Source organism: Scatophagus argus, chromosome 15, assembly GCF_020382885.2.
Source record: "Scatophagus argus isolate fScaArg1 chromosome 15, fScaArg1.pri, whole genome shotgun sequence".
Classification (NCBI taxonomy): domain Eukaryota; kingdom Metazoa; phylum Chordata; class Actinopteri; family Scatophagidae; genus Scatophagus; species Scatophagus argus.
In genome coordinates, this window is record NC_058507.1 from 15,874,609 (window position 1) to 15,901,555 (window position 26,947).

Consider the following 26,947-nt stretch of genomic DNA (forward strand, 5'->3'; position numbering starts at 1 on the left):
GCATTCGATTTTTTTATGTCTTAAAACAACACTGTGTGCTTTATTTACGCTTAAATATCAGTTTATGTTCATACAATGTGATGCGGTAAGATATGGGGAAAAGGTCAAGGGAAACTATCTCCAGGGCAGAGATTAGTAGCATGAGAAACACAAGTCAGCAGCACTTTACTATAAAAGCATTCAGTCAGGGATAAGGCCTTGAGGCACAATACTTTGGCCTCTGTGCATTTTCCATATGATATTCATTTCCACAATTGAGGTCACGCATGAGGTCATCCGTGTGCTGAAGTATGCTTCATTTCAGCAGTCCTAGTTGTGCTCTCCTTTCACATAGTGTCCGCACTCCGCAAAGGCATATTTGGTTTCTTGTTCGACTAATTATGTCCAACAATGTCTGTGGTTCTGCACATCCCTCCAGGCCCCATTCACATGTTTGGATACTACACCAGGCCATGAATGTCTGGAGGAAGGAAAGAAGAGACTATTGTGTAGGATGGCTTTAAGACCAGGGATGGATGATGCTGGGCATGGACTGGATGGAACATGAGATGACATTTAGCCTACATAAGACTGATAGCAAATTGTGCATGAACAGAGGCAAAGAACTTGCCCTTTCCTAATCATGTAATCATTTAAAAAGCAAATACAATAATATTTACAGATGATATAGATATGATAAAATCTCTTTAATATTGTGTTGTACATTCAACAGAAATTTTGCTTTTGTACTCACTTGTCACGTAGATACATTCATATTACTGGAGCATCATTTAACAGAGTGACAAAAAATGATAATGCTGTTCTGTTTTTACATTTAACACGGTTACAATAAATGCCAAATATCACCCAATAAAAATGTTATTTTTCATACTTCCTGTTACTAAGATAATAAACCATGTAACTAGCTCTAAAATGCCCACAAAGCAACAAAATATGCTTGGTCACTGTCCAGCCATATATAGTTTCCATCCTGTGCTGTGCAGCATCTGGACATGGTCATGGAAAATAGAATGCATTAGGCAAAGCCTCCTGGGTGCTGTCGCTCCAGTGGTGAGGCTCTGGAGATATTTTTGGTTTGTGAAGAAGAGGTGCAAAAATGCTGCTGTGTGACCTCCAACTTCCTTTGAGGATACAGTTAGGGACAATAACCACGAGGGAATGCAATCAGTTGCTGTATCAAAGTGCCGAACATTTCCTTTATAAGAACAGTTCAGACTGGACCAGACATGTCACCCTCAAATTTATTGCAGTCATCTGACAAAAAAGGTACTTGTAATGTAAAACAGCAGTTCCCAATTTTTTGGACTTGTGCCCTCTTAAAATGAAGCAACATGTACTTCATTCATCAACATCACTTCAGCCTTCATCACTCGATGCTCAGCTCAACCAGGGGGTGGGCTGCAGAGCTGAAGTTACTGAGTAATTTGCTTGTAAAAGACTAGATTTTTCCCGATTCCTATCCTGCTGAATGCCTCAAGACCTTTCAGATATTTCTTGCGGTCTCTTGTATGGGTCCTGACCCCTAGTATGGGAACCGCCAATATAAGTAATTTGACCTGTCTACCCGTCTGAAAAACTCCCCAAGACACGGCCTTCTATCATGAAGTGACCTCCTTCTTATTTCTATCACAATCTTTGAGTAAATCTGCACTACTCTGTAAGTGTTTTGTACTCCTTTGTGTGAAACGTAGTCTTTGTCATTTTTAGCACTGGGTAAAAGTTACTGAACATCATACCCTTTCCATACCTACCTTCACATTTCAGTCTAGCTTTTAGGCTTCATTTACCTGCTCTGATGAGCACTGTGCTATCTTTAGAACAATCAACAGTGGAGCGGCCCATGCTTCATCTACCAGGAAGGTATGTCAGTGTTAAGGGTGTGTGCCCGTACAAATTACACACTGAGGCTTCCCCATGCATGTCAAGCCAAGGTGCTCATCAAAGGAATCATTTTCATTTCTGTCTATCGCCCCATTAACTGGCAATCACTCTTCAAGTTATCACCAAAACACATCCAGAAGAGGAAATAACCCTATTGGCACGAACACAGGGAAGGCAATGAAAACATCCTCCTGACATGAATAAAGGTGGAGGTTTTAACACAGTGAGAAACGTCTGGAGTTGATGTTCATCTTGGTGAGGCCCAGGTGTTTGAGTGGGGTGGACAGAGCGAAGGCAGCCTTCATAGGGATGTCACACAGCAGGTCCGACTCCTCACCGCACTCTTCCAACTCGTACGTTGCATCGTCCAGCATCTCTTTGTGACGGTCGCACACCTGCTCCACCTTCAACCGGTGGATCTCCGCACGCAGACGGATCAGCTGACGGGCCAGACGGTTGTCCTGAACCTGCATCTCTCTCTGAAGAGGAAGCAGGAATGAGGGGTTAGAGGGTCGGGGGGGTGAAGAAGGGACGTGGAAGAGAAAGTGATCAGTTAGATATGAGAAAATATGCAGAAGCTGTTTTGGAAGAAGTTGGAGGGCTGGCGTCACAGTTTTATCTTTGTATCAAGGTGTGTAAATCACTGGTGTGTGTAATGTACAGGGTGCAGCATGACAGGGTGAGAAAGACAGACATCATTTTGTTTCACATTTAGGCTGTGAGAGCTGCATGAAGTCTGTAATGCTTCCCTTAATTTAAGTCAGGCAATCATGCAAAGCAGAACACTGACGCATGGAGAGGTGATTATCTACCTGAGAAGGGAAGTAGGAAGATAGCTCTATTTCACACGCATGCAAGGGGGATACTTTGGGAATCATTTTCCAACGCGTGGAAAGTTTACAACATTATCAGCAGTGAAAGTCACTCTTTTTTCAGTATTAGATTAATTGTCTAGCTAAAACAAAATGCCCAGGAGCCACTCACCAGCTCTTTTCTGAGAAACTCCAAAGCATCATCAATAGTATCAAAGCCACAGATGTTACGCACGACCACTTCTGAGCTCTCATTTCTCTGAGTTGCAGACATGGAAACGACTTGTTCTTCAGGGTCCGGACCGTCTGCTGAATAAGCTCCAGTCCACGGTCGGCTCTGCACACGCTCCTGCCACTCCAGATAGGACGGTCTGCGAGTCTCTAACTTCAGCTTCTCTGTAAGTGCTTTCACGTTGTCCAGATCCTCCGTGTCTCCCTCGGAGGACTCATCTCCAAACTCTTTAAAATCCATCGGCGCAGTGATGAATGCGATCCTTGGGAGTTCGCTTTCTGAATTGGAGCGCAACAGGTCCTCACCTCCTTTATAGGGAGATAAGAAGCAGTGACCGCCCATCCCGCAGAGGACACAGAGGCTGGATCAGTTTTTATGCAAGGACGCGAGAGATCCAGCAAAGCAAATGATCGCTTGGTCACGTTTTGATTGAAAAAAATAAAGTTATAACCTAACTGTGCATTCAGAGTTTCAAAGTAGCCTAAAGTACTTTTAAGATTTTTAAATCAGGTGATTACACAGATTATTCTGTCTCAATTACGTCTGCTTTTTATTTCTTTTTTTGGGAAATTATTTTGTAACTAAGAAACAACTTAGGCCCACGATACAATTTTACGATAAGGCCCACTTGACATGTGTGTTACTTCCCCTTCTACCCAAATTCATTATTTGGGTAAAGGTAACTTTAGAACAATGTAGAATATTCTGTTACAAGTCCTCCATTCACGCCACTCATGTGTTTTAAATGTAAAATCCGCAAAAAACAACTTTAGATAAATATAGTGGAATAAAAAGTATATTATCTTATATTTTTCTTGGCTACATTCCACCACTGTATTGCAACGTTGTAAAAAGGAAAATATTGTATTTTGTCCAAGGACTATATTTTTTTAATACTCTGTTAGTAGTTATTTTGCAAATAAATGTTGCATACAAAAGTGTTTAACTTTGAAGACAACAAACCACCAGCAGTCTAAAAAACTTTAATATTTTTTAAAGAAGGCTAAAACATTAAACTGCTACTACACACTTACATACTAATAACATAACATAGCCTATAAATAATAACATAATACTGTGAAAGTGTGTGTGCATTCTGCATATTAGTACCTTTAGGATGCAGTTACTAACTAAACTATTAAATGTAGAGCCTATACTTGTAATTGAATATTTATACATTGTGATAATACTACCTCTACTTAAGTAATATACTTAAGCAATTTTTCACAACTGCATGAAGTCAAAAAAAGTTTGCCGTGATCTCGACCAGCTCTCTGCTTTTGACTATGCTGCCATCTAGTGGTAATTTCTTATATAGAAAGCTCATCACTGCTGCCCCCCAACCCACACACACACACACACACACACACACACTGTCCAACAACTTTTTCTTGCAGCGTGACACATGTCAGTGTTGCTCTCTCTCAGGAAATGTGCACTTCCGTTTTCTGTCGCCTCATTGTACAGCTGTGCGCGTGTAGCTGCTCTCGAGCCTGACTATGTTCAGAAAAGAATCCCTCTATATATAGACTCCTTATCGTGAAACAAACAGAGCGCAGCTGCAGTCCTACCCAAGCATGTAAACGAACAGAGGAGGGAGTTTGCTTTCATTTTCTTTCCAGAAGCTAGAGGCAAGGAAGTGATTTGAAGTGCCCAGCACAAGCTCAGCAGCGCTGGAGGGTTGGGGCTGGTTTTTTTACGTTTGTAACGGGCATCTGATGGAGTTTTCTGAGCACATCAAGACCGCCAACGTGGAGGATGTTGTGCTCCGACAGCCGCTGTACCCGCCGAGCAGAGGCACCCTGTGCATCACCTGCCACCACCTGCTCTTCTCGGACAGGGAGGAGGGCAGCTCTCGGCAGGTTTTACTGCTCCTCAGAAACATCGATGCCATTGAGAAAAGGTGAGGGAGGAGGCCTGGAAAGGAGGGGAGGTCATCACGGCAACATGTCGTCTAGAAGTTTGGTTTAGCGTTACATCATAAAAACACAACATAAAGCAGTAGTATAGAGTCATTTACTCCCATTTGTTTCGAAAGAAACATGACTAGATTTAATAGAGTTCGATCAATAGCCTTAATGATGTGTTTCATTGTTTAAAAATCCTAATTATTTAATAATTAGTTTATGGACCACATTAGCACTTGTGTATTCAAAGGATTGTAATTAGAAACAAATAATCATACTAATCAACAGAACTAATCAACACCAAAGCTGTCTCCCCTTGTGCCAGTGACTGTTCCACTGTTCTAATTAATGTCTAATTATTCCTCACTTCTTTTTTAATCAGTGTGGAAAACCTTTTGGCCTATTCGGGCCTCTTCTCTAACGCAAGCCAAAGTGAAAGGTTGGACATCATTTGTGTTGCCATGTGTCTGCTGTGTGCTGCTCTTATTGCCCACAGTGCTGAAATAGGAAATTTGCCAGGAAGATTAGCAAATCAGCAGCTCTGTTTTTTTCATCACCTTACACACACACACACACACACATACACACACACACCATTTTGTGTGTTGCTTGCTACTAACAGGTTTCTAACAGCATCTTTGTCATGAAAGCATATGCATTGCTGAAACCACTTGACTGTTTTTGGCCACTAAACGCGATTGAGGGTTACACACCCATTTGTCAGCAAGAACCCCCCCCCCAACACACACACACACTCACACACACCCACCCACACACACACACACACACACACCCACACACACACACACGCACGCACATCCACATGGCAAGTTTTGCCTTCCTTGTCTGCTGCAGGTCAAGTCGTGTTTCTGCACTGCTACAGTCAAAACCTAGGGGACAGATTGAACATGTGCACAGATCAACCAATGGTGTCAAGTGTGTGTGTGTGTGTCTGTGTGTAGGATATCTGGATCTTCAGGAACCATTACCATTAAGTGTAAAGATCTGCGTGTGCTCCAGCTTGACATCCCAGGCATGGAGCAGTGTCTCAACATTGCACACTCTATTGAGGTATAAAAACTAATCTGATTTTCCACCTAAACCCTGAAACATTGCTAAATGGATAAGGAAGTCAGTATTTTTATTTTTCTGTTGTACAACAGGGTCTTACGTCTCTTATTCGAATACAGCATTTCTCACTCCCACCTCCTTGCTCTCATCTATGCTTTACATTTAACAACATTTATAACTTGTCTCACTCAAGCCTTTCCTTCTCCAGACCCTGTCCTGTCTGGACAATGTGTCGGAGATGTATCCTTTTTTTTACAGACCGTCTGATGTCAGTCTGCAGAACCAGTGGGGTCTCTCATCTCCTGAAAAGCACTACAGTCAAATGAAGGAACTCGTAAGTAGCACGTAAAACTCTTAAAAACTTGTTTATGCTGTGCAGGAGTGTAATCCCACATGCATGCAACAATTTATCGAGTGTGTGACAGGAAGGTGTCAGGGAAATTGAATGTAGGGGTCAGGAGTCAGGATATCCCCATTGCTTAGCTTTCTTTTGTTTTCCCCTAACATCAGAATGTGCTGCACACAGCCTGAATTCGTGTTTAATAGACAGACACCTTCCTGTGGGAGTAGCATGTTGTTACGGTGAGCTGAAGACAGAGCTGTTGTGAATGTTTTTAAGGAACATCTGAAGGATATCTGTAGTTTTCATCAGGCCAGCCTGGTGACTGTCCTTCAGCCAGTTAGGAACTGGTTGGAGCTTGTTGCACATCCAAACTGCCGCTTCATAATGGTTGTTTATGTAAATGGAGTTTTCACAGAGAAGTTTGAAATTTTGGGAAATGCGCTTATTTGTCTTCTTGTACAGAGCTAGATGGGAAGAGTAATACCACCGTAGACTCTTTCTACTAAGTATGAAGACAGGAGACTGTTGGCTTAGCTTAGCATAAAGAATTAAAACGGGGCCAAACAGCTATCCTGCCCTTGTCCAGAGGTTTAAAAAAAAATCCACATTTTATCTCATTTTCTAATCAGCACAAAAACCAACATGTGAAAGCAAGTTTTGGTTTTGAAGGAAGTTATTATGTTGACTATCTTTTGGAATGCAGTGAGTCTTGTCGTTACTGTGAAGTAGCCAAAAAACAAGCAGAGAATCCAAACAAAAACAACCGTTCATTTGCTGTTTAGTGTTTGAAATAAACAAACTACTACTACTCACGTGTTCATGTGTGTGTTTGTTTTTAGTGGTAGTCAGATTTTGTTACTTTTGGGCAGAGCCAGGTTAGCTGTTTCCCTCTGTTTCCTGTCTTTATGCTAAGCTAAGCGACGTCCCTGCAGTCTGTTGCCTTTTAACATAAGTGTATTTCTAAAGGTTTAAAGTGTAAACAGTTAAGCAGTGAGCAATTGCAGCAGAGGAAGTTTGACTCAACCACGTCAGAGATGTTTCCTGTAACTTAAATATCTTTTCACGTTCAGCCATTGCACACTAAGCAGGGTGGTAAAAATAGGTTAGCATGACTTAGACTATATAGACAAAAGTATTTGGACATATCTCTATATTATTGAATTCATGTGTGGTATGGGGCTGTTTTTCAGAGGTTGGGCTCGGCCCCTGAACAACAGTGAAGGGAAACCTTAATGCATCAGCATATCAAGACATTTTGGACAATGCTCTGCTTTCAGCTTTGTGGCAACAGTTGTGCCCCAGTGCACAAAGCAGGGTCCATAAAGACATGGTTGGATGAGTTTGGTGTGGAAGAACTGGGATGGGATGAACTGGAACAGAGATTGTGAGCCAAGCCTTTTGGTCCAACATCAGTGCCTGACTTCACAAATGCTCTACTGTATTAATGGGTAAAAATTCCCAAAGAAACTTTCCAAAATCCTTTGGAAAGCCTTCCCAGAAGAGTGGAAGCTGTTATAGCTGCAATGAGTTGGACCAACTCCATATTAATAACTATGTATTTAGAATGGAATATCATTAAAGTCCCTGTTGATGTAATGGTCAGGTGTCCTAATATTTTTGACTATATAGTGTGTTTGTATTAAAGTAGCTAATTTTGGCACCGTGACTGTCCCTTGTTATCTTTTTTTGCTCTCCTCTGCTTGTAGCATGACAGATGGCGACTGAGTACTGTGAACAGAGACTACTCGGTTTGTTTGTCTTACCCTCCAGCTGTCATCGTCCCTAAGAACATAGATGATGACATGCTAAAGAAGGTGGCCAAATTCAGACAGGGAGGACGCTTCCCTGTCCTCTGCTACTATCACAGGAAGAATGGCATGGTGAGCTGCCTTTATCTCCACTACTAGCCTACAATGCATACATGCAGCTAAACAGTTCTAATCAAGCTAAACTTTCCAGGTAATCATCCGTAGCAGTCAGCCGCTGACAGGAGCCAATAGGAAGCGCTGCAGCGAAGACGAACACCTCCTCCAGGCTGTGATTGACGGCTCAGACAAAGGTTACATTATTGACACACGCTCCAGTCAGCAGGCACAGCAGGCGCGGATGGCAGGCGGAGGGTTTGAGTCCAAATCGTTCTATAGTCACTGGAAGAGACTGCACAGACAGATGGAAAGGTGTGTGTGTGTGGGAGCGGATGCTATACAGTATTTTATGATTCATCCCATCAGACTCCTTCACTTCACTTTCTTTATCGTGTTAAATCACCTCTGAGAGAGAGTCAGTTCTAACACTGTGCTGGTGTTTCTTTTGTCTTTGCACAGTTAATTTAACACTTCCTAAAGTGTTAATAATTCAACAATTCATTCAGATCCAGTGTTAAAATAACTCTATGCAAAGTCAAAAATTAACTTTCATAACTCATTAGGACTCCCAAATACCACCCAATGACACATACCACCCAATGGCACAAACTCTCTTACATGATTGACTCCTTTACAGTTAAATCTTCTTTTATTAGTGTCACTCTATATTTTAACCCTTTTGCTTAACACAGGAACAGTAATGTTGCTGTGTATGTGTGTACAGGGGCAAAGCACTGCAGGAGAGTTTAACTAAACTGGTGGAGGCCTGTGGTGACAAGTCCCACAATATGGACCGCTGGCTCAGTAAGCTGGAGAATTCAAAGTGGTTGTCTCACGTCCAGACTGCTCTGTCAACTGCTGGCCTGTTGGCAGAGTGTGTGGAGAGGTAGGAGCTACACCCACCGTGTACATTTGTGGTGGGATTACATGTGGTGTGCACTTAATATAATAATATGTAATCCTTTTTTTAGGTTTTTTTTGTCACTTTACATATATAGGATAGGAAAATCCACTGTTATGATGTGTGAATAGTATATTAATCATAATAATTGAATCAGGTTCCAAAATTTGTGTCAGCCATATCACCTCTTTTCCCTCTTAAAGTAATATATATATATAAGTTAAGAAAAGCATAATTAAACTTTATGTCAAGGGTAAAATGCCACTTAGGTGTAGGCTGGACATGCAAATATGAGAATAGCATCACAAAATAAAACTGAATATGTGGAATGTGTTGACAGCAGCAATGGAAAGACTTCATTAATTGCTTTGCTTATAGATAAATGTTAGTATTCCTTTTCTTATACATGCATATACACAAAACCCATAGTATATACAGTATGTGATGCTTTTGCCCAGGGACGGTCATTCGGTTCTGGTTCATGGCTCTGAAGGAAGAGACAGCACTTTGCTCGTCAGCACTCTGGCTCAGCTCATCATGGACCCACGCTGCCGCTCAATGGAGGGCTTCCTGGCTCTGCTGGAGAGGGAGTGGGTACAGGTGTGTGTGTGTGAGTGAGAATGGAAAATTATGAAATAAAAAAATGCTAATTTGCAACTTGTGTCAATAAATCGTGCACATTCTGCGGGTCATACAGAAAGATTAGCTCATTTTTGGGCTACAAAAGCTTATCATATTAAATAATGCACAGTGTTTAGGTTCCTGCTTGTAGTAAAGTTAGGAGTTTAAATCAGTAGGAGGCATTCTACTTCTCCAAAGTGAAAGCATATTTGCAGAACTGTCCACTGTTTAACAAGCAGCAAATATCTTTCTGAAAGGAAATTGCTCTGCAGTGTTTCCCTAACAGGAAATGCCTAAAGAAAAAAAATATCATATTCAGTCTGCTGCACGTAAAGGTCACAGATTTAACAAAACTTGATTGTCTTTGAATGATATTACAAGTCCTAGTCAAAAATGTTTTTGGTATTGGTGATCACTGTTTGTAAATCTTTTTAACTGCTACTTTAAGCAGTCTTTCCTAAAAAAGATCATTACAACAAATAATTAACTGATATCTGTTTTTTGTTTGTTTGTTTGTTTGTTTTTTACTAAAACAGAAAATAAATCATACAGAAGTGAGTAGCCAAGTTGATTGTTCACTAATGTAAGTAATAAGAGCAGTGTTTCAGCTGTGTCCTGGCATGAGCCCGTTTTAATAACAGTAGCCTACCTGATAGTATAAGACGGTGTCTGGAATGGAAATGAGACATCGAAGATTAAAACTGCAGAAAATGGTTTATGTTTATATGAGTCTGTTTTCTTCTCTCCAGGCAGGACACCCTTTCCGGCAGCGCTGCGCCCACTCAGCCTACTCCCACGCCCGTCTCCAGCAGGAGTCCCCGGTCTTCCTGCTGCTGCTGGACTGTGTGTGGCAGCTGTGGCATCAGTTCCCCCTGGCACTGGGCTTCTCAGAGGCGCTGCTCCTGAGGCTGGCAACAGAGGCTTACGCCTCCAACTATGGCACCTTCCTGTGTAACAGCCATCAGGAGAGGTCAGTCTTCCACTGAGTACTTCTCAGTGTGACTGAACGTGGGGATGGCTGACAGAAAACCCAACCGTTTCATTCTTTCGAGCTAAACTTACCTTCCACCTCACTCTTCCTTCTCAGGTGTGCTTTAGCAGTGATGGAAAACACTCACTGTTTGTTCCAGGCCCTGTTGAGGCCCAGGGAGAGAGATTATTACTCTAACCCCCTGTATGAGCCCACTGAGCTTGCAATCTGGCCCTCAGTCCACCCTCAGTCCCTGCAGCTTTGGACAGGTAAGCTCTGATTGGCACCTGTATTCAATCTTGATCATGTTTTTGATCTTTCAGTTGGAGGATTAAATGTAATCACAATACTTTCATTATTTAGTCTTGTAAGATTTTATTGGAGTGTTAATACTGACTCAAACCCATGTCTGATCCTAAGGCTTTTTTCTGAGGTGGACCCCACAGGCTCATCACCTTGAAGAGGCTCAGGAGGAAATAAGGAACATGGTCATTGAATGGGGGAAGCTGACACTCAGCTGATGCCCTTTCAGTATGTGAACAAATGAAGATGCTATTGGTCTCGAACAGTTTCCAATGTGAAATTCTCTTTGACACTGGAGTTGTTATTTATGAAGTCTTGACAGTCTGCTGCATTTCAATGTACAGTCATTTTTACTCTTTCATAAAATTGTAAAGAAGCTTTGCTGTTAATGTAATATGAAGCTGTTTAAATCACTGTATTTTCATACCGTATTTTAGTATGCTGCCTGATGAGTCTTTTTCCATTTTTTTGCATTTTTTTTTTTTTGTTTTTACGATCTGCTTGTTTTAGCCAGGTGTGAAGCACTTTGTAATGTGGTTTTAGAAAAGTGCCCTATGAATAAAGATTATTATAATTTCAATAGGGTAATTATTTTCTGACATGTATTCACTCATAAATATGATCAATAGAGGAAGGCTGTATGACTGACACACCTCTCAGTCCTGTTAAGCTCAGCTAAACACTCTTCACAATACAAATCCCTGTGCAAGTCAGCATGTTTGCACACACAGAGCTTTGCAAGCTGGAGACTGTAGTCCTGTTCAGTCAAGAGCCACAAGCCCTGGTGATTATACAAAGTGGACAAGAACCACATAGCCCAGAATGACTTTCTACGCCTGCTTATTTATCCAGTGGTTACGGGATGAACTGAAATGGTGACCGATTGGATGGTAATCTATTAATTTTAATATCAAATGCCTCGTAAACTGTTTCATCAGCTCTTACATCATTTACTTTTGAGGAATAGCTTTGTTTTATGTTTTTTTTTTAATTTTATTGTTATTATCTTTGGTACAGTTGCATCAGCTGGTTTTGGACCAAGAATCATCTGTCTGGGATTTCTGATTTTGCCAGCACACAGGTAAGACATTTTCTGTATCCTATCCAAGTTCACTTTGTTCCTTTAATGATAACTTGTATAGGTCCCAGTGACTATAACCAAAACGTTTAAGTTCTTTATTATCAGTATGGTAAGCTCAATTTAACTTTTCTAAGGACTGCTACTGGACATGCAACCAGGTGTGAGGGTCTGTGTGCCCACTGCGACTGTGCTGGGCCTGCTTTGCCGAGGTTGTCTCAGCAGGGCGCCGGGTTTTCCGGTTCGCAGCTTTAGCTGTTTTCCCAGGCAGATGAGTAGGTGGAGCAGCCAGGAGACCTGCGGCCCCCCACCTCCTCAGGAAAACCCCCGTGTCCTCATCACAGGTAATACAAAGCTTCTTCTGTCATTGCTGCTTCCTCCTGACATGTAAACATTGAGGGGAAGATGGACTTTTCCACAGCTACCCTGCCACTGAACCTGTGAAGCTGCCATTGTTTTCTACCACTTTCACTGTGTGCTCACTGTTTTGTTCTGTTGGCCACAGAGAAGCTACAACAAGGGTTGAGTGCCTGGCTGAAGGGAAACTTTCAAAGGAGCTGAGAGAATTAATGTAATTGACTTCTGAACAGACCCTATGTAAAAATTCAATAAAATGAGTGTCCTTAGGAGGGATTCATACTGTGGCATCAACGGCGTGAGTGGAATACTACAGACACATGTGCTATTGTTTTTTCTTTTCGAGCTGTTTTCATTGTGCACCAACAGCAGGACCCCATTTTGACTCATCACAATAGAGTGCGTGCAGACAGTGCTGGTGGCATAAAAGAACCAATGAGTGACTGAAGGACAGAATAATACCCTGCTGTCACTTTTTGTCCCAGGATAGAGCTTTGGAACAAACAAAAAGCTGAAGCATAGTGTACCGAAAACATGGATTTTATTTTCATACTCCAAACATTGCTGTTTTCTCTGGACTGATAAAATATTAAACTTTGTCTCTGTATGCAGGTGGTCTTGGGCAGTTAGGTGTGGGACTTGCGCAGTTACTGAGGTGAGATATGAAGAAATTCCCATGACATTGAAGTTAGTCAAGATGTTTTAAACTTCAGTGTCATCTTATCTGTATTTATGTTTAGGAAACAGTATGGAACAGAGAATGTAATCCTGTCAGACATTAAGAAGCCTCCACCTCATGTTTACAGCAGTGGTATGCAAAACTAAATTCAGCTTCTTTTTATTTTTTTACTTTGAATGCACATCTTATTTCCTTGCCGTTAATGAATCATTGTTTTTCTTTTAATTGATCTCTTTACCTTCCTCTGTTTTTCCTTCAGGCCCATTTGTTTATGCTGATGTGTTGGACTACAAACTTCTCAGAGAACTGATTGTAAATAATCGTATCACTTGGCTGGTCCACTACAGCGCTCTGCTTAGTGCTGTGGGTGAGGCTAATGTGGCTTTGGCACGCAAGATCAACATCACAGGTCTGCTGAATGCACACACCATTTACATGTTCCACTCTTTTATTAAGTTTAAACTCCACTTGAGGTTCTGCTGTCCATCTAGGCCTTCATAACGTGCTGGACTTGGCACTAGAGAACTGCCTACGGCTCTTTGTCCCCAGCACCATCGGGGCGTTTGGTCCCTCTTCTCCACGTGACCCGGCTCCTGACCTCTGTGTCCAAAGGCCTCGAACCATCTATGGCGTGTCCAAAGTGCATGGAGAGCTGATGGGGGAGGTGGGCCAACCTGAAAATGCAATGTACACAGGCACCCACTATTCCACCACATATGCTTGCATGATTTTTTTGACGTCTCAATGTCCTTTGCCTCTTTTTCTTTAGTATCTCCATCATAAATATGGTCTGGACTTTCGCTGCCTGCGTTACCCAGGTGTGATTTCAGTCAACACAACTCCTGGAGGAGGAACAACAGGTATTATGTCTTTTGACATCGCATAGATTCAGTACAATGAGCTTCATGTTATGGACTAAGCACTCCGGACCTCTGTCTTCACAGACTATGCAGTTCAAATCTTCCACGATGCTCTCAGCACAGGTCACCACGAATGCTACCTGCGTCCCAACACTCGTCTTCCCATGATGCATATCTCTGACTGCCACCGAGCCACAGTAGAGTTCATGCAGGCTCCAGAGTGCCAGCTGTCCCTGCGTACATACAACATCGCGGCCATGAGCTTCACTCCGGAAGAGGTGGCCCAAGAAATCCGCAAGCATCTCCCTCACCTCAAGGTCACCTACAATCCCGACTCTGTCCGACAGACCATCGGTATGACTTAATCCAGTTTAACAAAAAAAAAAAAAAAAAAAAGCTAAGTTGTTCCTGAAGTTGGAAAAATGGGGGTCCAACTGACATGACACAAATCCTTTACATTACATTAAACATTAAGGTGGCCTGTTTTTAGGTTTCATGGTTTTGCTAGTTGTTCTGAAAGAAATTTTTAGTCATTTCTGAAGTTCATCTCGTTTTATTTAAAAAATATTTATGGGATTGATTGGTCTGCAATTAAAACTGATGTGATGGAGTAATGTGTTGATCTTGCTTGTCACTTTGCAGCAGACAGCTGGCCTGTGAGGTTTGACGACTCGAATGCCAGGAGAGACTGGGGCTGGGCACCAGCTTTCGGGCTTGAGGAGCTGGTGTCAGACATGCTGCGCTCCATTCGAGACATGAGGACAAATGAGGGTTTGTCAGTCAGCTAGCGAAACCTGACTGACCAATGCCCTACCCTTGACTTTTTATTCAGCCTGCATTTACCACCAATACGCTTCCTTTCAGTTCACTTTCACAGGTCGTCAACCACTATCCTCCGTTACTCTGGAACATTACGACAGTGAGCCAGAGACTGTTTGTAAAGTAGAAATTCTCCGTCAGAACCTCTCAGTATACAGTGGACAGTGAGATGTCATACGCATGCACTCAAACACGCACATTTCAGTCTTTTTCAGGGAATCACACACTGTTAAACCTTATCTTCATCTTTGTTGTTTTTAATTGTTATCATATAGTACAAGCATCACTTTACACATGGGTATGTTGCCTCAGATGGAACGGAAAAATACTTTTAAGATTTCCACATGTCATGTTAATTGCATCCATGGACACAACAGTCTGTTACAATGTCTATTAAAATGTCTAATACAATATGGACCAGTTACACATTGAAAGTAACAAACCTGTTTATACTTTAATTTCAGGATCATCTGGAATCGCAGGCTCAGTTAACTCTGGATTGTAATGACTCATCATGTATTCTGGCTGTTTTAAAGGGCAGTCTTTTATAATATAGTTTATCAACTGAAAATCACACACTGTATACAACCTTATTACCCTTGCTGTGGCATCTAATAGGAAGCCTTTATTTTATTTTTTTGCCAGCCGTGTGATTTTGGTTGTGAACGAGTATCAATAACAAATAAAGCCTTATTTACTGTAGTACTTTTGAAAACAAAGTATAAAATGTAGTGTACTTTGAATTAGACCTTGAATAATAAAAACAAACAGCACTGATTATTGTAGATTCTTGAACTTCATGTATTCTAAATGATGTAATGTAATATATGTAATGTAATACTTCCTCCTGAGTGGGCAATGATGATTATGATGATGCTGACAGCTATATTGATTATAGTGGTAATTATAGGCACAATTCTGAGGTACTTGTACTTCAGCATTTCCATATTCCAATAATATTTCTACTCTATTACACCTCAGTTATTTTATCCTTCCCTCCACAATTTTTAGAGCTGCAACGATTGACTGATTAATTAATTAGCTGAATCAAAAATTGCCAACTTTCTTGATAATTGGTTTATTGTTTCAGTCATTTTTCAAGAAAAATTATAACAAGCCTTTTCACAATTTTAGGACATTTTATAGACCAAATAGTTCATTGGTTATGATTAGAATCATTTAGTTGCATCCCTTCTCCATAACACTTATTTTACCACCATAATACTAGTTTTTTTTGCAAGTTATGATATTACATACAAAACATGATCAACAAATATGATGCATTGCTGTAGATTTAACTCATCAATTTAAAAAATACAGAAGTGTAGAAAAACTGGCCCCACCTCAACCAAGCACATTAAAACGCTGCTCAAACATTAATGCATCAATAATTAGAAACCTATGATGTAAGATATATGACTAATACTATAACACTCAGAATGGTTTTCTGCATCATGAGTAATTTAACCACTACATTGCAGAACTTTTCACTCTTATTTTATTATTTTTTAATTTCTTATTTTAGCCATTTTTTCCTATGATGGCGAAGCAATAAGCCCTCCTACTCTTCTTCTGATTGGCTAGTGCACATTGCCTTCATTGGTTAGATTGCTTAGGCTTAAGCATGAGGAGTAAAGCTGGTTAAAGCTTAGCGTAAGACTCTCACGGGTTAGCCAATCAGACACAGAGCAGGGCGGGCCATGCCTTCGCCACCCTAGAACGAAATATCTCTTACAGCGAATGCATTTTTTGTTAGTTCCAGTAGGGGCGCACCTTTCTTGCGACGGCGATCCTCTTAATTTCCCTTGAGCTACACACGTCTTTCTGAACAGCGCCTCTCAGCATCTATTTTCTGCGATAATGGACGCGGGATTCTTCCGCGTAAGTTTTTGAACTTATTTCCACATTGTTTTGTGTCCTGCTGCTGAGTTGTGTTGAGTTATATTCGTTGATTAGAGGATTAATATGAAATATGTGTTGGACTAGTTGGAGGGCCATTCAGTTAGACACGGTATGGCTAGGGCTTCGTCTATTAACTGGTGACAAATAAATTGCATTTCAACATTAGACATTTATCAGCTAGACTCTTTTCTATTTTTACGTGTCTTTACAACATGAATGTTTACCACCCTATATTTTTATGCAAGTTTATTTTGCGTACACACCACTACCTTTCGTTATTCAGTAGTAGTTAGTCACATTTGCCCACCTAGCTAGCTAGCTATAGCCTTGATTAAAGATGGCGTCCGAGGGGTTCATCGTTTCTGTCTCTGTGAGGTAGTCACGACCGCTGCTATGCTAATGTTAGCCAGGATAAGTGGGCATAGGTTAGTGTTGAAAAACAAGACCAGTCTCACCGTTAAGTTTCGATCTAATGTCCGCGTCACTGAGTTCGGTCAAGATAGCCTCTAAACTGCCAATATTAGCCTGTCTCTTAGAAGATTAACCAAGCTAACTTAGCTCAGCTATCTTGTAGGACTCAGTTGACGGTATACATTCAACGTGGTGCTGTGGGCAAGTGAACTGCCGTTGACTAATGGGTAAACATTTAATGTAACGACATATGTTAGCACAGGTAGCATAATGCTTGTTAGCTTTAACTCTGTTTTCATTTCGACGTCAGTATTTGCGAGTGCGACAGGTTAACGCAAACTGACCAATTATCCGAGATGTGTTTCAACGTGTATATGTGGCTGTCAACTTGAACAAGTCATCTGATCTCATTATTGATGTTTCTTTAGGGCACTAGTGCGGAGCAGGACAACCGGTTCAGCAACAAGCAGAAGAAACTACTGAAGCAGCTGAAATTTGCAGAATGTCTGGACAAGAAGGTATAACATCATCCACAGTTTCAATGTGTTTGGCACAGTGTTGGTACTCATTTCTGTTCCAAACAAATTGTTGCATTGAAAACATAGTTAAATTTTTTTGATATTTTTCTGATTGCATAACTGAATCCCTCACCCCCTGTAGACAGTGTAACCTCATGTCATGCATGTCATGTCTTGTTCTTTACTAACTGGGTACTGTTGGTTCTGTGTTTTGCCTTTAGGTGGACATGACCAAAGTGAACCTGGAAGTCATCAAACCTTGGATTACTCAACGAGTGACAGAGATTCTGGGGTTCGAGGATGACGTCGTCATAGAATTCATATTTAACCAGCTTGAGGAGAAGGTAATGTCTTTGTGTTTATTTTTTGTTATTTTTTCTTTCAGAACTGTCATAAATTTGACGGTATTGCTTAGTCCGTTAGAAGGGATATAAGAAAATGATTGCACAAATTAGTCAAATTGAAATTGAATGGGTAAAGTAACAATTGGTGTAAAACTGATTTATAATGACATAACCATGTTTTGCTGTTATGTGACAAAGTGCCTTTATCCAGCAGTCTTCTAATGATGATGTGATTTATGATTTAAAAGGCCTGAACCAATATGGATGTTATACCTTGCATCAGAAGTATAGCACCAACACCTAATTAGCTCTCTCCTGAGCCCAAAGTCACTGAGCCCAACTCTCCCTTCATGATGCAGTGTGTGGTTTGAGGTGAGTTTTATGCAGGGTTCACCTATATCATGTCAGTGAAAGACACACCTGAACAATGCCATAATCATATTCTCCGTAGGTATTTGCAGTGCACCATTGAACTGCCCAGATCCCCTTTTAGATATAAATGGATTGATAGGCTGAAAAGAGGGAGATTTCAACAATTTGCTACAGTCTGTTTTTTAAGTAATTTCCATATTCAAGTACTTGCGTTAATTATTATCTAGTACTCATGCCCATCCCTATTATTAAGAGTAGTAGAGCTTCTTCTTCACATCCTTTAACAAATAACTTAAAGAGTATTTTAACACCAAACTGAAAAATATTGTTGACATCATTTCTTTTCTGGCCTGAAACTGTAAAGTCTTTTGAACCTCTTCTGGGTGTGGTCAGAAGAAGTGGAAGAGACAACTCTAGTTGAAACTCTTGTGATCACACCTAACAGTGACCTGCTACTCCACATCACTGCAACACATTGAGAACTTCAGCCACTGCAGGTCAGCCGAAACAAGATTTTTAGCTCATTTTGAGATTAATTAAATTTTCTTTTCTTCTTCAATTCTCTAACTCTAACAGCATTCATAGTAGAAAGCGAAGGAAGAATTTCATTGGGCAGGGAACATGTTTCTTTACTTTGCATATGACAATAAAAGTTTTGAACTTGAACTTGATTCTGTAACAGGTCCATTTAACCACATCAGCATCTCAGTTGTGTGGCCATAACAATCTTCTTTCAGTTTGGCATTAAGTTACTCTTTAAAAAATGTAAGGTCATTGAAATATTCATGATAGTCATGCTTTTGACCTTTTAAGAAATCATTCTTGCCAGTGGAGCTGTAACACTGATCCCCAGTGATGGTATACATTTCATTTTTGAAAACTAAATTGTGCATGTTTTTCATCACATAGGCTATTGACTGATTTAGTTTGTTAAGTTTTTTTCTTTTTTTTTTTTTTTTTTAAGTCGCAATCACTAATATTTCAGACTACTTGAGATATCTGAGTAATGGGTAATTTCTGTTGTGCTGGTTTACTTTTGGAATAGGAAAAAAACATTTATTTAAAAACATTAACATGCAGGATCGTAGACTCACGGTATTCTGGACATCCCGGTATTCTGGACAATAAAATCGTAGTGACTTTCCATTGTGCACCAGTGATCATTCATAAAAGAGCAGAGGGGTGAGCTGTTCTGGTAGGTTGCTACATAGTGGTGACATGCATATTTGCAGTGTACCAGTTTTAGAACAATATCTTCCACTATGAAAATGTTGACAAGACAAAAATGTTCTTAAGGTCTCAGAATAGAGTGGCTTTTTGCAAGTATTTTGACATTAGAAAGGATCCACTTATTTACACGGCCACTTTGTCCAATATAGGCACTCCCAAATGATTGGCCCAAAATATGTCGTTCAAACTTTGCTATGCGTTGAAGAGACCATATGGCCATTGTTCTGACAGTAGATATGTGGTTAAGCTTATTTTTCCATGCATTCGTCTCTTATGGGACTATTACTGCTAAGTGTCTGGAATGCTGAGAGTCTACGTTATCCTTCATTAGACCATAATTAGAATCCCATCCAAGTGTTATTGAATGCAAGTTATGCTATATGTACGTATAACAAATTACCTTCATTTTCAAAAGATGCTTAAAACCACACATCTATTTATTTGTTTGATGTATGTGACACCAGCACTGCACATAAAATATATATATTTTTTTCTCATTTGAGTTTTTTCTTGCCATAGATTTTGGGGAGGGGGTGGTGTAGTGGGCTGTTAAAGCTAAGTTTAAAGGGTACTTTTACATAATGGTAAGAAAGGGTGCTTGAATCGAGATTACGATATCTCACAATAATTCTGTCAGTTGTTGAAATAAAGCTCCTTTTTGTGTAACTGTGTACTCATTATTGCTTGTTCGTCTCTTGCAATTTAGATAAATGATATAACATTAAGCTCAAGGTGGTTGAGTCTCAAGCAGTAGGGAGGCGGAAGCAAGCCAAGGGAGCTCCGTGCCCACTGATCCCACGGGACTCACTGAAGACACCGGAACTGTACTTGCAGTGTTGGGTTTTAATGCACTCTGTATTGTGGCTATTTGTTTAACTCCTGAAGTGTAGACTGTGGGGAGACCGGAGAACAAGGGGTGGGTAGGGACACAGAAGTGTAAAGTAGTGGGGGTAGCACTCAGGAAATCAAATAATGACATACTTTGTGTTATGGGAGATTTTTGATAAATTGCTTGTTTATATGGGCAATGCTATCAGAAATGGGCATAACAGCAGTATTGCATGCAGTCTCTAGATATGTCTCCCCTCTGATAGCTCGCATTCTCAGTTTGATGAGTTTGTGAGTATGATTTTAAATCAGTCACTTCATTTTGATTAGTTTTTTTTTTTTAGTCAAGTATTGGACCTATCTATGTTAAATATTCTAGTCTTACATGTTTTGATTACAGTTAACTACATAGTCGCAGGTATAGTTTAGTGAAGACTAGAAGGTAGGCAGTCCCTTTTGTGGGATCTTAACCTCCCACTGATAATTTGCATTACATTGTTTCAATGGCCATATGGTCTTTTCTCTCCCCCCTTCGTGTGTGTGTTACAGCACCCGGATAGCAAGATGATGCAGATCAACCTGACGGGTTTCCTGAATGGGAAGAATGCCCGGGAGTTCATGAAGGATCTGTGGCCCCTGCTGCTCAGTGCCCAGGAGAACATTGCTGGCATCCCCTCTGCTTTTCTGGAACAGAAGAAAGAGGAAATTAAACAGAGACAGGTGAGCTTCTTCCTGAGATAAATTCTCTTGGTTATAGGAGGGTTGTGGATCAGTGGAACTTGATGGAAGTTGTAGTTTCTCGGCAGAAGTCTGACATCTTGGTGGAGAGATATTTTTGTAAAGATTCTTTGTCAAATACTTAAGTCTCCTCTCTCTCCTCTATTAGAAACACTATATAGAGACAATAAAGTCGAACAGATACTGATGTGTTTACTCCCCCATTATTATATTCCCGATAGATTGAACAGGAGAAACTAGCTTCTCTGAAGAAGGTTGATGAGAATAAGAAGGAGAGGGCTCAGTCAAAGAGCCCAAGGAGGTAAGAGAAAATATCTTCAATATTGAAGTTGAATTTGTTTATTCATTACAAAACATGAAAACTCATTCTTTGTTTACTTCTTCTCTGTCCAGACGAAAGACAAGGTCTCCATCACCACGGCGAAGGTCGCCTGTGAAGCGGGAAAGGAAACGTAGTGCGTCACACTCCCCAAGACGCAAACCCAGTCCACCTGGTGGCAGTTCACCCCCACCACCCCTGATGCAGTTGCCCACAAAACCTTTGGAGCAGATTGTGGAGCCAGAAATATCAGGAAGAACGGTGCCAGAACCAGTCATCCAAGAAGCCACCTGGTTTGTGGAATATTTCCATCATGTTAAATTTTACGTTTTGTCTTGTATTCCAAGTCAGTAGTTATTTGTTTGACCAATTTTATTGGAGAATCCACTGATTTTAGTATGAAAGTGTTTTATTTGTATATTATTTTTAGTTCCTTTGTATTGCCGTTTGGTTAGTTTGTGATGCTGTCAAGAGAATAGTATAGGATAGGATCAGAGTTTTGTTTTCGGATGAAAAACAAATGATCTGATGTGTAACATTTGGAATTTCAAACTGTTTCTCTGTCCTATAGTGATACTGTTGTGGAGGTGGTGAAAGCAGACTCAGTAGCTGAAGTAAAGGAACCTTCACCAGAGAAGACTCAAAAGAAAGAGGAAAGGCCCAGGTCCCGGGAAAGGGAGAAGGAAAGCAGGAGGGAACGACCTCACCACCGCTCTCGTTCTCATTCCCGCTCTCGCAGACGTCGCTCTCGTTCCAGGTTATTTCTCGCATTCGTGATAATAAGTTAATATGACTTACTATGGTGTCGTCTTGTTCATCAGAGGTTTTATGCGGCAATCATCTCTTGTAAAACTAAAAACTTTAAAGTTCCTAAACATGTACAAAAGGTTTAAAGTTTAATAAGCTCTTCTTCTTTACCGTGTTTCAGATCTTACTCCCCTCGTAGAAGACAAAGTCCAAGGAGGAGAATGTCACCTCGTCGAAGGAGCCCCCCACGACGTGGCCCAACCAGCACCAGACACAGACATAGGCGCTCTCCTGTCCGCAGGTCAGTGACTGCAGCTCACTGGATAGAGGAGAGGAGGAATGAAGTCTTACATGCTTAATCACTGTATACCCTCTTCTTAATGTCTATTATTTTAATATTTTACTGGCCACCAAACAATCTGTGTACAGTAGATTCTGGCCTTACAGCTGAGGGACCAGCTTTTTTACTTTGAGAAAATAAACTCTTATTATGTTTGCTTCCTGCAGGAGGCGCTCTCGCTCGGCTTCATCCTCTGGCAGCAGCTCCTCTGGCTCTCGCTCACCTAAAAAAGCAATGAAAAGAATATCTAGCACACCACCCCGAAAAAAGGCCCTTCATCCTGACACCTCTGTGAGCCCCGCAGGCAAGAACAGACGATCACCGTCGCCACGGGCCAGGCGGGGCAGAGGCTCTGCATCACCAACTAGATCATCTGGTATGATGTTTATAATTTTTCATTGCGTCTTTTATTGCACTCAGAAATTGCTACACCTTGTTCTGACAGCCACATGACACATTCTGCTCGTTGGCTTCTTCTTTATCTTAGAAATTACATTTTATTATTTCAAATCTTGTGATCCTTATGGTGTTGCAGAGAAATCAGTATGCATTTATGGTGTGCATGGTTTCAGGACTAAGCTGTTATCCAAAATATCAATTTCAGATTTAAAGCGAAAACCAGGAAGGGGAGATTCTCCATCTGATAATGCCAAGCCCAGACCTTCTGAAGGGTCTGAGTCGGGTAAGTGTAAAACTGTCTCTGTTTAAAGAACTATAATGACCTTTCACAACAGACTTTGGGACGACTGGTCGTGGGGAGTCCTTAGCCACTTCTGCTCATCGGAAATGGCCACTGTTTGTCCAGTCGGTTTGCCCTGGTGTTCAGCGAAGGGCCACCTGTGTCGATTAATTGCAGCTTAGCTTTAGCCTCACAGTAGAAGCTAGGGCTACCTGTGCAGTAACAATTGAGACCTCAGTAATGAACGTTTAGGATTTGACTTTGTACCAGAGTTTTGCAAACATTTTTCTAAAACCATTGGAGATGGGGTCTATGTTGATAAACCTGTGTGATAATTGTGTAACGGTACCTGTTAGGGTATCACTACAAACAGTGGAGGGAAAAACATGTCAAAACACACTTTAAGGCAAAATGGGAGTTTAAATAGACTGATGAAATCTCACGTCACGTAAATATAAGTCTTTTTCTGTTTTACATGTACCTTATCCATGGCACTCTGTTTCACTCGTTCTCTTAACACTGACGGGACACTCAATGCTCTACATTTCAGAGGAGGATAAAAATGAGAAAGGGGCAACAGCAGATTCGGTGCAGCAGCGACGTCAGTATCGCAGACAGAATCGACAGTCGTCTTCAGGTTAAAAGCGTTTTTAATCCCTGTTCTGTCCTCTCCCATACCCAACCCTCTCTCTCTTTAACCAAGTCTCTGTCCATGTCATCTTGTACTCATCGTCTCATGGACTTTTGAAGCTGTGCCCTAACCCCAACCTTGGTGTTTTTTTCCCCCTCACCGCATACAGTTAAGGCTACAATAAAAACAATTAATGATGGCCTTTGTCTTTTTGGTTGCAGATACAGGATCTTCCTCCTCAGAAGATGAGGGTCCCAAGAGGCCAACAGCAGGGCCCGGTGCCAGAAATGGTGAAGTGAGAAGGAGACGTAGTCGTACCCCTTCCCCGCGAAGGCGACACAGGGATATCTCTCCAAGGTTAGACGTTTCCCATAGTACATGCACATTATATCTTGATTATATAATTTGATGTTTGATTGAAGTCCAACCTGATGTAATGCGTAGTTTTTGTGTTTATGTCCCTTCAGGAAAAGGCGTTCGCCATCTCCTGGACGCAGACGTCGCACCCCCTCTCCCCCAAGACGTCGCAGATCTCCCTCTCCTCCTCGACGAAGGTATAGACATAGATAGACATTCTTTATTAATCCCAGCCTGGGAAATTTCACTAAACAAGGTCATCTTATCTCTTGGGTCATTATTTAATTTAAGAAAAAAAAAAAATTCTGATCATTGAATTTGATGCTTCCCAGGTCTCCTTCCCCACCTCCCCGTCGTCGTTCTCCATCCCCAAGACGATATTCTCCTCCTATCCAGCGTCGTTACAGCCCCTCACCTCTGCCTCCACACAAGAGGAGGATGTCCAGTTCTCCCCCAAAACGCTCTTCTCCAGTGGCCAAGCGACGCCCCTCCAGGTCCCCCAAGCGCAGAAGCTCTCCTGCTCCAAGGAGACGCACCCCGCCATCCTCCGCTTCTCCACCCAGACACAGGAGGAGCCCCATGTTGCCTTCTGTCAGGCCAAGCAGGGATGCGCGATCACCTGGTCCAGCAGCCAGCCGCCTCTCCCCGTCCCCTGCAAACCGCAGTCGCGCTGTTAGGGGATCCACCAGTCCTCATAGGCGCTTTGAAACGTCCAGTACATCTCCATCTAACCAGCGGAGACAGCAGTCCCCTTTACACAGTGGCAAACCCATCCGCAGAGTGTCCCGTACCCCAGAGCCACGAAACAGCCAGAGGTAATCAAGACAGCTAGCATGGCAGAATAATGCAGCTTTGTGTGTGTGTGTTTGTGTATATGTATGTGTGTAAACATTGTGTTTATGTGTATGTAATAGGCAGTCATCTGTTTTGTACATGTGCCATCAGCCTTTTGAATGTCACCTTTGTCCTTTCCACAGACCGTCTCCAAGTCCCCAGCCTATGAGGAGAGCATCCTCCAGATCCAGATCAGTTTCCCCTCAGCCCACAACTCAGAAACGACCAGCCCCTGCATCTGCTTCACCCTCACCATCTCGCTCAGCCAGTGGGTCTCCACCACCACCCAAAAAGGCCAGCAGTGCTTCTGGCAGTCAGTCCCCAAGCAAGGTTCGATATTTTGCTAATATGGATGCCAGTTACATGTATGCTGATTGATGACTTAAGTCTCAACGCTTAATACAAACTGTCATTGGCATGGAATAGGCATGCCTATTTTCCCTGTTGTTGTTATTAACACTTTTTAATGCTGTCCTCCATAAAAATCATTTTTTTCACAGAATTCAGATGTTGACGGCGGTGGAAAGAAGAAGAAAAAGAAGAAGGAAAAGAAACACAAGAAAGAGAAGAAACACAAGAAGCACAAGAAGCATAAGAAGGAGAAGAGTGGTGGCACTGCGACTGTAGATGGACAGGAAAACCAAGGTGTGGAGGAGGATGGGGAGTCCAGAAAGGTTAGATCTGTTTCTGAGATTTTCAGCTACCAAGGATTTCTGCTGAAAAGGGATAGTGGGTGTTAGTTAGTTGTCTGCCTTGTAACATGTTGAGAAATTAATATTTTATGCTGTTTTTGTGTTAGGAATCAGACAGCGATGTTGAGGACAGCTTGGATGACCTGGAGAAGCACCTAAGAGAGAAGGCACTGCGCTCCATGAGGAAGGCCCAGATGTCTCCATCGCAGATGTCCTGAAAATGAGGGCGTTTTGAATTTTCCACTCACTCTTGATGTTTGTCATCAACCTGGTTCAGCTTTAGAATGTACAAATTGTTAAATCCTGAGTCTTTTGTTTTCTTTTTACTGGTTTGGTATATTCTCAAGTGTGTGTTTCATTAAGAACTTGATTTGTCAGTTAGTGTATTATCTAAACTGTAAAGAAGCTTGTGTTGTCCATAATTTTAAAATGTTCAGCAGGAGAGCAGTTAGGTGTCAGAGGTTTGAGTTGGGCAGGCTTATAATATTTTCCACAGGCTACAATAGATTTTTTTGAGAAATGATTGCATGTGCAGTGATTGTCTCTAATGTGCATGAGCCACTGACCTTATAGAGTGCAGAGAAAAACCAACACACAGAACTGTACTGTTACTAATGCCTTTTATTAGTGGAAACACTTTAACAGCTGTGTGAACTGTTAGAGGTTGTAACAGAATGTCTTGTTCCATATTATGACTGAGTAGAGGTGTTTGGCATTGTTTAACCTGCTGTCTTCTGACTGAGACATGTTCTTGTGTCTCAAGACTCAAACAATCTGATATGACACAGTTTGCTTTAAATTATTCCAAAAGGATTGATATGCAATTTTACGTTGACACCATTGCACCAAGCTAATCTCTGTGGGACTGCTATATGATTTGTATTTAGTACCCTTGGCTCTTGTCATACTGTCATCCTTTCAGAATTAAAACCTTTTTATAGGATGTGTGTTTTCCTTAATAGGATTTTTGTAATTTCATTTTGGATGTGAACCCTCAAAACTAACGCAGGACTTAATTCAGGTGAATAAAATGGGCCATTAAGGGATAAAAGCAGTTGGTAGTCATTGGTCTGCTGTTAAGAGAAGAGCAACATCATGAGTTGGGCGTGTATAATATATGATGTAGCCCAAGTGACCCACTCACCTGCAGAGTCCACTCTGACACAACATGCTGCAGGTGATGTTGTGCGCTGAAGCTAAACAAAACCCATTATGTCTCATTTTTTATTATAAATAGCAGGTAAAACTGGAGAACCATACAAACCACAATGCACTGTACATAGTAAGTAGGCGTAAGCAGAAGAAA

At 41.4% G+C, this 26,947-nt stretch overlaps 4 protein-coding genes across 10 annotated transcripts; 3 read left to right on the forward strand and 1 right to left on the reverse strand.

The window, feature by feature from the left end:
- Positions 1-1,310: 1,310 nt before the first annotated feature.
- On the reverse strand, positions 1,311-3,282 carry fam167b (family with sequence similarity 167 member B). Its single transcript, XM_046413136.1, has 2 exons — positions 2,866-3,282; positions 1,311-2,360 (listed from the first exon to the last, which is right to left on the reverse strand). Exons 1-2 carry the CDS (start codon positions 3,265-3,267, stop codon positions 2,097-2,099), a joined length of 666 nt encoding a protein of 221 aa, XP_046269092.1. The 5' UTR covers positions 3,268-3,282; the 3' UTR covers positions 1,311-2,096.
- A 1,092-nt stretch (positions 3,283-4,374) lies between these two features.
- Positions 4,375-11,486, forward strand: zgc:154055 (uncharacterized protein LOC556036 homolog). Of its 5 annotated transcripts, XM_046413132.1 has the most exons (11): positions 4,375-4,828; positions 5,215-5,271; positions 5,795-5,903; positions 6,112-6,237; positions 7,953-8,126; positions 8,206-8,423; positions 8,836-8,997; positions 9,471-9,612; positions 10,383-10,603; positions 10,721-10,872; positions 11,024-11,486. In XM_046413132.1, exons 1-11 carry the CDS (start codon positions 4,644-4,646, stop codon positions 11,122-11,124), a joined length of 1,647 nt encoding a protein of 548 aa, XP_046269088.1. In that variant the 5' UTR covers positions 4,375-4,643; the 3' UTR covers positions 11,125-11,486. The 5 variants fall into 5 exon arrangements, 3 of the variants coding, with proteins under 3 accessions (XP_046269088.1, XP_046269089.1, XP_046269090.1); XR_006845432.1 differs by lacking the exon at positions 11,024-11,486 and having other exon boundaries at positions 9,471-9,602; positions 10,764-10,870; XR_006845431.1 differs by lacking the exon at positions 11,024-11,486 and having other exon boundaries at positions 9,471-9,602; positions 10,721-10,862.
- A 117-nt stretch (positions 11,487-11,603) lies between these two features.
- Positions 11,604-15,839, forward strand: tdh2 (L-threonine dehydrogenase 2). The gene is made up of 10 exons (XM_046413135.1): positions 11,604-11,796; positions 11,924-11,987; positions 12,122-12,328; positions 12,954-12,996; positions 13,082-13,152; positions 13,280-13,429; positions 13,512-13,684; positions 13,790-13,880; positions 13,965-14,234; positions 14,523-15,839. The coding sequence occupies exons 3-10, from the start codon at positions 12,136-12,138 to the stop codon at positions 14,666-14,668; spliced, it is 1,137 nt and encodes a 378-aa protein (XP_046269091.1). The 5' UTR covers positions 11,604-11,796; positions 11,924-11,987; positions 12,122-12,135; the 3' UTR covers positions 14,669-15,839.
- Positions 15,840-16,425: 586 nt separating this feature from the next.
- On the forward strand, positions 16,426-26,584 carry srrm1 (serine/arginine repetitive matrix 1). Of its 3 annotated transcripts, none has more exons than XM_046412145.1 (17): positions 16,426-16,580; positions 17,441-17,530; positions 17,752-17,874; positions 20,854-21,024; positions 21,264-21,343; positions 21,436-21,654; positions 21,933-22,118; positions 22,290-22,409; positions 22,616-22,824; positions 23,053-23,130; positions 23,678-23,764; positions 23,980-24,115; positions 24,226-24,312; positions 24,448-24,930; positions 25,093-25,279; positions 25,450-25,623; positions 25,749-26,584. In XM_046412145.1, exons 1-17 carry the CDS (start codon positions 16,560-16,562, stop codon positions 25,857-25,859), a joined length of 2,562 nt encoding a protein of 853 aa, XP_046268101.1. In that variant the 5' UTR covers positions 16,426-16,559; the 3' UTR covers positions 25,860-26,584. The 3 variants fall into 3 exon arrangements, with proteins under 3 accessions (XP_046268101.1, XP_046268102.1, XP_046268103.1); XM_046412146.1 differs by having other exon boundaries at positions 25,450-25,594; XM_046412147.1 differs by lacking the exons at positions 16,426-16,580; positions 17,441-17,530; positions 17,752-17,874 and adding an exon at positions 18,118-18,246.
- Positions 26,585-26,947: the final 363 nt, after the last annotated feature.